Here is a 10,381-nt window from a genome sequence, read left to right as displayed (position 1 = left end):
TCTGATTTTAGCAGTTTTTTTCAAAGAATCATTTATGTTGGAAAAGATCATTGAGTCCAGCTGTTAACCTAACACTGCCAAGTCCACCACTAAACCATGGCCCTATCTGCTATGTCTTTTTCATACCACGGGGGATGGTGAGTCCACTCCTTCCCAGGGCAGTCTGTTCCAATGTTTGACAACCTTTTCTCTGTCAAAATTTTTCCTAATATCCAATACAAACCTCCCCTGGTGCAACCTGAGGCCGTTTTCCCCTATCACTGGTTACCTGGGAGAAGAGACTGATCCCCACCTGGCCCCACCCACTTTTCAGGCAGTGGTAGAAAGTCATAAGGTCGCCCCTGACCCTCCTTTTCTCCAGGCTGAACACCTGCAGCTCCCTCAGCTGCTCCTCACAGGACTTCAGACAGAATTTGAGGTGCAGCCTCACCAGTGCCAAATAACAGGCATATGGTAGATTCTGAAAAAAAAAAATAAAAAATTCTGGGTACAAAGGCTGTAAAACAAAAATGTTGACTTTAAAAAGTATGACTGCAGGTAGAGAGTCATGAAACAGGTAAAGACTGAAAATATTCAGTAACTAAAAGAGGCTCCTGATAAATAAAAGAACTTCTTGATGTAGTTCTGCTCCCAAAGCACTGTCATGGCTTGTGAATCCATAAGGCTTTAAGTGCACCATACTCTCATGTAGTTAGCATAGAAGCATTTCTTTCACAGGAGAAAAAGTCTCTGTTACATAAAGCAGCCTGACAGAAAGAAAAAACCTTTTTATTTAATGGAACCAAGGGATCATAGCTTAGATATATTTACACGTGCCACACAGTCAAATATAAAAATTTTACTCATGTTCATTTTTACTTATATACACTTATTTAAATAACGGCTCCACAGATAACAGGAATGTGTCTTCAAAATGCTGGTCAGAAAACCTGTGCACAGAGCGACGAGCGTTTTCTCTGATCTGCAGTCTTTTCTCAGGAGACAAAGAAAAGATAAAAGCCATTGTCTCTGCATAGCTGTCCTCATCTTCTGCTAGGAAGCCTGTAACATGTCCTTCATGGGGTACCACGATGTCCAGTTTGGGGCCACCAGAATTGTGAGCCAGGATAACTGTGCCAGCTGCCATACATTCAACTACGCCTGTAAGAGATACAAAAAATGCTGATATGAGTGTGCACATCATGTGCTTTGACCTTCTGTAAAACACTGGGAAGTTAAACCAACAGTAAAATTCACTACAGACTGCTATTACAAATCAGCTGGAAAAATACAGTGAAAATGGTCCCATAAGAAACACAAATTTAAATTTTTCAGTTCTAAGGACTGAAATGGCAGTTTCTCTTAAACATATAAAATTTAAATTAGGTGTCAGATATAACTGGTTCATTTGTGGGTCTTGTAACGTACCTGATTTTAAGCCTTTGGAAAGATACTGAGAAAAAAAGTTGACTAAGCACATTTCAATCAGAACATATTCAGAACTTCAGTGTTTTGCAGATGAACAAATCTTTATAGCTTCTGACAACTCAGCAAGACACTAGTAAAAATTGTTATCTCTACATTTGTATTTTTGATGGAAGAAATTTTAACTAAATAGGAATCAGTAAGTTTCCCTCAGCCAAAAGCTGTGGGATAGGAACAATATATAAAGTATACAGCAGCTTCAATTCTCCTCCATGGTTCCAGAACAGACCTCAGAAGTGCTGATTCTTCTCAGTTCTGATCTGATTGTTATAAATTCCCTCAGCTCAAACACTGCCTACTATAAATAGTGCTCCAAAGTTTTGGACTAAGTTTTTCACACATAAAAAGCCCGTCAGATGAAAGTTAAATCCTGCTCAAATTCAAAATCATAGTGTGATTATATCACTTTTAAAAAATATTTAACTAAACTGCTCTGTGGGAGGAAAAAAAAACAAACCAAAAAACATTATTTCCAGTATTTTGCTGCTTCTTCTGAGAGACACTTCAATATCAATTTTTTTATACCAAGCTCCAACAGACCATAAACTGCTACTCCTGATACTTACTTAACCTGTTTTCTAATAAAGTCTGAAGATATTAACTGCAGTTTAGTCACATTATAGCAGAGTATGGCACCCATCTGCTTGGCTACTAACTTACCTGATTGCTGTAGATTCATAAGAGATGGGCAATCTGGCATTCCCTTTTAAAGTCAGGACTAATTTAACCTCAATAAACTGCACCCCATACCTTAATTCTGAGTCCCAGCTCCCCTCTGGCATTCTGCTCCATGCTACACCCACCAATTTAAGGTCTTCACACATTTGCCTCAGCAGAGATGCCTAACACAATGAGATGACCAAAGGTACCTGGTGGCATCTACACGGGCTTATTTGTACCAGACAGGAACCATGGGAAACTCACACCCCTGAAACAGCAGCTGGAGCCCCATGACATACACTGGACATTTCAAATGGCATTTGAGGCAGGTGAAACACAACCAAAATCTCTAACATGGATGTCTACACATGAATTATCTCTAAGCTTCCTTTGCAGCCAGTGGTGCCACCAGGGCACAATTTAAGGCGCTGAAAGAGAAGCACCTGCAGCCTCTTGAAGCTCGGGAAGGTTGGCAAACCTAACCCAAGGACAACAGGGTGACCCATGACCTTGCAGGGCGATAGCTGGAGGTTGGCAGGACATCCTGGGCAGCACAGGTGGGTCTAGCTCTGTGCTCAGGTGACCAGAGGATGCACAGAATTATCAGCCTATGACTACAGCACTTCAGCTTGCACTACAGTAGCATCTAGTGGTGCATCATCTGCACCACATCTGCACTGGTCCCGTAGGCTTTACAGCAGCTACACTGCCTCCAACGGGAACAGGAGCTGGACACCTGCTTGGCATGCAGACCTCTGTGCTTAGACACCTAGAGAAAAGCAGCTGAACACTCAGGAAATGTACTGACCGATCCCAAAGTGCTCATTCCACATGGTGTGCAGGCCAATGGTGGCCTCAGCCAGGTGTCTCTTCAGCTCCTCAAAGGGAATGTTAATCCTGAACATCACATCATCACTAACTCCCAGCTCTTCACACAGACATTTCAGCTTCTTTACACGCTCTTCATCCTGCTGGTTACGACAGCCGCCAATTAAAATCAGCTTCAGTGATGGCTGCTGCCCCACTCTTTTCTCTTTCAGCAATTTAGCAAAGGCTCTGATTTGCAAAGGATGATCTTTTTCAGGCCTGAACTGGCTGACAGAAACAATGGAATATTCACTGGTGCTCTTTTCCACTTCCAGTGGAATATCCAGGAAAGTCTGAACATCGCATGGTGGATACACAACACTGGTGCACGCCCCAGCTCTCCAGAGGGAAAGGATGTGATTCAGTGTCCAAGAAGAATTCACCATTACCACATCACTGCAAGAACCAACCAAGCCGTACATGAAAGCAAAGAAGTAGTAGTAGACAAGTTTAAATTTGCTGAAGAGAGGGCTGCTTGTAATGAAGGCAGCATTGTTAAACCTGGTATCCTGATTCCTCACGACAGAGAGCATATCGGTGCTGATAGTGGGGTAATGGACGTAGCATCCAACACGACAACCTCCTAGGTATTTGAAGAGGGGAATTGTGAAGGCATAACCCATTGAGTCAATATAAACATCAGGAACGCACTTTAGAAGAGCTTCCCAGCCAAGGAACACCGATCCTAAACTTTGTCCCAGCAAAGTGAAGTGAGGATAAAGAGAAGCTTCCACAAGGAAACGTTTTTTTAGAAATACAAACTTCACAGGATGAATTAACTTAATATTGAATCTTCTGAAAGCGCCTTCAATTATTTCTTCTCCAGTGGCATCTCTATCACCAGTGTAAACAACACACGTTACATTCCTGTACCTATAAGAATAAAGAAAAATAATTTCATATATTCTTCTCTTCATATTTTTCAGCAAGAAACTAAAATACAATACACTTAAAAGTACTCAAGAAGAATGTGCGAACAAATGTCTGTCCCAGAAATTATTTTAACTAAATTATACTTTTCCTTATACTTCCATGTTTTTTTTCTGATCTGCAGAAAAACATATGGCTGAGAATTTGGGGAATATTTTAATTTGCATAAAACATAAAAGGAGCTCAGTATTATTCTACAGACTTCATTACATTAGGAGGTATCTGTCTAGTGCACAGCATGGGCAAAATGCAAATGATGGCAAATCATTGGATGTGCCCATGTTAAATCCACTTTAGGTATTAATTTGTTTTGCCTCCTGCACCAAGAGGCAAGTACAAAGACGATCAGTTATCTGCTGAGGAGTTATGACTATACAAAGTTCCATACCAGCAGTGGAAAACTGAGGAGGAAGGAGAGGTTTTCTGAAGGAAAGAAAGGAAAAAAAGTGAGAGGTCCCAAAGCAGGAAATATCAAATTCTAAAGGGATGAAGTAGAATGCAACCACATGAAACTCAGATGTAAAGTACAATGTAAGACCAGTAGATTAATGACACCTACTTAAATATGTAAAATGCCAACACATGTATAAAGAACAGCAACAGAAGCTGAGAATGAAATTTGGTGTTTGATAAAGACATATGCTTACTTCTTCTGTAGCGTTCTTATGGCACACCACAAGACTCTCTCCCCTCCACCTCCTGCGTTGCAATACGGGTGAAAAAAGGCCACCAGCAGTGGCCGCTTCCCATCTCCTCCTGCTGAGCTCAACTCTTTCTTCCTTTGTAACCACAGTCGCACTCCCCACAGCAGTACCACCAAGCAGATGCACAAAATTCCACTTAGAAATAATGCAGGGAGTAACAATGAGCACAGCAATCTGAAATAAGCCAGAAATGTTAAAAAATATAATTGCTTTAAAGAACTACTGTGTATGGCATTGAGTGAGAAGGACTTAAAAGTAGAGCTACAGGGAATTTGACAACTTCTTGAGTTCTTCTAATCTCAGAAATCATCAGTGTGTATGACTGACAATTACAGAAATCAAATCACTACTCTGCACTATTTATCCAAAGGTCTCTTTTCCCCTGCTGTTACCCTGCAATCACTTATCATTGTTTATTCATGCCCTATATGTGTTATCCATCTCCACGTGCTCTACACACTTTTTAAAAGTTGTATGCCCTTAGCAACCTGGCAATACACAACCAGCAGAGTGATTTCCAAATAGATTTTCAAGAGTTTTTTCAGCCCAATCTCCGGTTTGGCTCGCTCTGCTGTGAACCGCTTTGGTGCCGGGTTACTGGGGCCAGGCATCTCCTATTCCAACCTGCACTTCCCACACCCGGAGCACGAACAGCTGGGCCAGCTGTCCGGAGCAGCTCGGTGCAGTCTCTCTGTGCAGAGCCGCTTCCTCTGGTCTCTCAGTCACTGTCAGGGCTGTTCCCTTCGCTCTCCAGCCTCCCTGACAGCTGTGACAGGTTTCCTGGCCCACAGGGACAGCGCCTGGTCCCTCCCGCTGTGCCGCTACGCCTTGGGACACACAGCGTTTACTCAGCCGCTCCCGTTTACCAAAGGAGCGACCCACGCCTCACGACTGACACACAAGGAAGCGCTTTCATTCTGGGCCGGGAGCGGCGGAAAAGCGCATTAACCCGTGCGAGCCCGCGGCACAGCGCGGAGCCGGGCAGCGCCCAGCCCGGGGGCCAGGCCCGGGCCGCCTCCCGCCCGCCCTGCCCGCCGCCAGGACGCGCCGCCCCCGCGCCCCCTACCTGAGGAGCCCACACAGGCACAGCCCCGCCGCCACCATCTTGGGCAGCGCTGCGTCGCCTTCTCGGCGGAAAGGGAGGTTCCCGGCCGGCGGGGCGGGACCAGCGGCTCCCGCAGCTGCTGCCTCCGCCTCCTTCCTCACCTCTTTCCCCGCCTCCTCCTCGCCCTCGCCTCACCCAGCAACACCGAACCTGCACCCTGGGAGCAAGTGGGGTGCGGTAGGTTTTATTGGAGCCCTGTGCTGCTGCAGGAAGCGTTTTTCCCGGAGAGTGGACAGGGGCACATCCCTGGCTCGGTTCAGTCAGACACAACACGTGCTGCTCCTTGAATGGCACTGCGTCCTCCTCAAGGGACGCCCTGGCATTCCTTGGGCAGGAAGGAAGGGAGGGCGCTGTGAGGGGGCGGAGGCCTCCCGGGGACGCGGGGTTTTCTCTGCATCCACGCTCCCCCAAGTTTTGCCTGTGTTGATGCTGGCCAGAAGACTTCCTCGATGAGCTCGATGTCCTGGCTTGCAGCCCTGCCTTTCGCTTATCAGTGAATCCCTCATTATCGAGAGGGAGCTGCCAGCCACCGTGTGCTGTGTGCAGGTGTCGTGGTTTTAAACCAGTAACTAAAAAAACTACTTATTTTTTTGTTGTGAGATATGGATTAAAACAAGAGCAAAACAGGCTTAAGACTTAAAGGAATAAAGACAGTTTATTAACAAACTACAAGAATGAGAATACCAGAATAAACTTTCAGAAAACTTCCTTATCTTCTACATCTTAACTATTTCTCTGTACACATGACAACATAGAGACAAATAACTTTAGGACTTTGGTGGTTAAAAACAGTCTTAATTCTTGCTACAGTCTTTCATCAGTCTTTGTAGAGAAACAGAAGTCTCTTTCTGTTAGCTTACGGAGTTTCTCACGAGAAAACTATTTTTCATCATAGTTTTCTATTTCTCTAATGCTAGCTGCCCGGAAATTTGTCATTAGATCTTCTCTTCCTATTTCACATCTCCAAGGTGTGTATGGGTCACAGAGTTTAGGAATCTTATTTTAAGGATAAGTTATTCAAAGGCAGAAGTCTTCTTCATTTGTCTCTGTGAGCCTTCCTGGAAAACAGTTTTCTCTTTGCCCTCAAAGCTTCAAAATCTTCACTCAACTCAATTCCAGCAACTCACAGTATCACAAGCACTCTCTCTGTCTTTCTTCTGCTCAAAAGTTACACTTTGAATATCTCACTCCTCCTAATACTCTTATCATGAATTAAAGGAGTCTTTTTATACTATTATTGTCCATCTCCATAGCTTTAACAGAAAGATATTTCAGCTGTAAAGCATCTCCTTATTCTCTCTTTCTTATTTAAACTTAACTCTTTTCTTCACTGTTTTTGGTGGTTCTATGATGTCTCCTCTATGTTGATTGTCTCTCTCTCTCTGTCTTTCTGAGAAAAAGAGTAATCTGTATGTTTATCCAGGTAGTAAAAGAATTAAAAGCTTTAGGAAAACTGCAAGAGTTCATGGTGTTAAGTTTCAGTCTAGCAGCAAAAACTGAAAACCAAGCTCGGCTGGCCAGCGCTGCTTCTCTTCTCCCTCCCCCCCCCTCCACCCCGCGGCCTTGTAGGCCTGGAGAGGGGGGGAGGAGGCCAAGACAGAGCCTGCTACCTTGTCCGAAGCCGGAAACCAAAGAGAACAAGAGAATTCTGTCTGTACTTCTTAAGGGGGTGTTTACAAGTTGAATTCACTTTTTAATGGTCAGATCTGCTGTCAATTCTTGAAAATGACCGATAATTGGTCAGGAGGGAAAAACTCCCATCAGCCACCAGCAGCTTCAACTTCCTCTCCCTCCAAGCTGTCTTAAAGGTAAAGCTACCCCATGACATTCCACCCCTTCAACTTGTAAACACCTACTCAAAAATTATCAATTATATTCAATATACAACTTAAAAACTAATAAATTGACAGAAAAGAAGAAACAAATATTTACTACTTTCTACCCCTAGATTTTACTATCACTGCTATATAAACTTAAGACAATCATGCTTTGCTCTTACTTAATCTTTTATCTCACAGTAACACTATTAATATACTAGTTTAGATTTGCTAATTTTCGTTTTCCCGGCCAACGCACCAATTAAATGTCGTGGTTTTAAACCAGTAACTAAAAAAACTACTTATTTTTTTGTTGTGAGATATGGATTAAAACAAGAGCAAAACAGGCTTAAGACTTAAAGGAATAAAGACAGTTTATTAACAAACTACAAGAATGAGAATACCAGAATAAACTTTCAGAAAACTTCCTTATCTTCTACATCTTAACTATTTCTCTGTACACATGACAACATAGAGACAAATAACTTTAGGACTTTGGTGGTTAAAAACAGTCTTAATTCTTGCTACAGTCTTTCATCAGTCTTTGTAGAGAAACAGAAGTCTCTTTCTGTTAGCTTACGGAGTTTCTCACGAGAAAACTATTTTTCATCATAGTTTTCTATTTCTCTAATGCTAGCTGCCCGGAAATTTGTCATTAGATCTTCTCTTCCCATTTCACATCTCCAAGGTGTGTATGGGTCACAGAGTTTAGGAATCTTATTTTAAGGATAAGTTATTCAAAGGCAGAAGTCTTCTTCATTTGTCTCTGTGAGCCTTCCTGGAAAACAGTTTTCTCTTTGCCCTCAAAGCTTCAAAATCTTCACTCAACTCAATTCCAGCAACTCACAGTATCACAAGCACTCTCTCTGTCTTTCTTCTGCTCAAAAGTTACACTTTGAATATCTCACTCCTCCTAATACTCTTATCATGAATTAAAGGAGTCTTTTTATACTATTATTGTCCATCTCCATAGCTTTAACAGAAAGATATTTCAGCTGTAAAGCATCTCCTTATTCTCTCTTTCTTATTTAAACTTAACTCTTTTCTTCACTGTTTTTGGTGGTTCTATGATGTCTCCTCTATGTTGATTGTCTCTCTCTCTCTGTCTTTCTGAGAAAAAGAGTAATCTGTATGTTTATCCAGGTAGTAAAAGAATTAAAAGCTTTAGGAAAACTGCAAGAGTTCATGGTGTTAAGTTTCAGTCTAGCAGCAAAAACTGAAAACCAAGCTCGGCTGGCCAGCGCTGCTTCTCTTCTCCCTCCCCCCCCCTCCACCCCGCGGCCTTGTAGGCCTGGAGAGGGGGGGAGGAGGCCAAGACAGAGCCTGCTACCTTGTCCGAAGCCGGAAACCAAAGAGAACAAGAGAATTCTGTCTGTACTTCTTAAGGAGGTGTTTACAAGTTGAATTCACTTTTTAATGGTCAGATCTGCTGTCAATTCTTGAAAATGACCGATAATTAGTCAGGAGGGAAAAACTCCCATCAGCCACCAGCAGCTTCAACTTCCTCTCCCTCCAAGCTGTCTTAAAGGTAAAGCTACCCCATGACAGCAGGTTAATGTTGTGAGGCCGAGGGCGCGGTGTCCAGCACAGGCTGCCCCTGGCACCGCCTCCAGAAGGATCCCATGAACACAATCATGGGGACAGTCGCCGCTGAGGTTATCTCCATCTCATATACTTTTTGCCCGATTTTGTCTTGATTGGAGAGTATATGCACAGACCAGAGAGTCAGTGTAGCAGAAAGACTGAATGGTGCTGGTTTTTGGAAATACTGCTAATGATCTGTCAGTCCACATCAAGACTTCATGTTCCTAAGATGTCATTCTTGGAACAACATAAGGAACTCACCCAGATCTCCAGGGTCCTGGGAAGCATTGAGTGAAACTACCAGACTGTATAGATCAGGAGGGACTTTGACAGAACAATTTGAAACATTTCTGATCTCTTGTGACTTTGCTACATGCTTCTTCCCACCCCGCCTTCTCCATTTTAAAGTAATGAAATGTGGGAAGTTTGATCAGGATAACTCATTCTTCAGTCTGTTGCAGAGTTGAGGCTGTCCAAAATTTGAGGGAGTTTCAAACCTTGTTTCTTTAAACAAGACCTTTCCAGAACCTGTGATCCTTCAGTCTCTTTGAGGTCAGCATGATCTAATTCATGTCCTAGCCACCTGTGCATTTTGAGATCTTGTAGGTCTTAGGGATGTTTATGAAAGTCATCCTGTGTCTTCTGCATGGGAAGAGTACGGGTTGAAAAACGATGAATCATTAATTTATGTGGCCACTGCTATAACCAGAAGCAAAGGGACAAAGGCTGTGCTCTAGTGAGAAAAGTCCAGCTTAAACAATGGTTATTTGGGCCTGCCTGGATTGAGTTTTCCATTTAGGATGACTCACCCTGTGAGTGTGAGACTGGAATTGTGGAAACTCAGAAGTGTATTGGTTATTTTACTGATGTTTTTATTTAAATATTTTGACTGTCCTAAGTACCACTTACTGTAGATTTTACATGGACATCTCTATGTAAGCAGGTGAATTGGAAGAGGTCTGTGGGAGGTCCAGCAAGCATGGTCTAACATTTCATTTCTGAACCAACAGCTCTCATAAGGAGGATGCTACAGGTATTGGTTTCTCTCCCTTAATATTTTTTCTCTTCCCTGACAGAGCAGTTGCCTTAAAAGCATGTGGAATGTTTACAGAATAAATCTCTGCTGGACTTACATCTCCGAACTCAAAACACCTTTCTTTCTTCAACATTTGAAGATTATTGTCAGAGCTCAGAGTTCAGAGGCAAGTTATTCTAGGGAGCAGGAAGTCCAGACCATTTTAGATGATGAA

The 10,381-nt window shown here is 42.9% G+C and overlaps 1 protein-coding gene across 1 annotated transcript; it reads right to left on the bottom strand.

Annotated features, from left to right (window-relative positions):
• Window positions 1–747: 747 nt before the first annotated feature.
• ALG11 (ALG11 alpha-1,2-mannosyltransferase) lies at window positions 748–6,139 on the bottom strand. Its single transcript, XM_086881419.1, has 4 exons — window positions 5,692–6,139; window positions 4,569–4,799; window positions 2,933–3,864; window positions 748–1,140 (listed from the first exon to the last, which is right to left on the bottom strand). The coding sequence occupies exons 1-4, from the start codon at window positions 5,727–5,729 to the stop codon at window positions 869–871; spliced, it is 1,473 nt and encodes a 490-aa protein (XP_086737545.1). The 5' UTR covers window positions 5,730–6,139; the 3' UTR covers window positions 748–868.
• Between the last annotated feature and the right edge of the window lie 4,242 nt (window positions 6,140–10,381).

The sequence above is a fragment of the Cyanistes caeruleus genome, chromosome 3 (genome assembly GCF_971803275.1).
Source record: "Cyanistes caeruleus chromosome 3, bCyaCae1.hap1.1, whole genome shotgun sequence".
NCBI classification, from domain to species: Eukaryota; Metazoa; Chordata; class Aves; order Passeriformes; family Paridae; genus Cyanistes; species Cyanistes caeruleus.
This window is presented reverse-complemented; position numbering and strand designations above follow the sequence as displayed.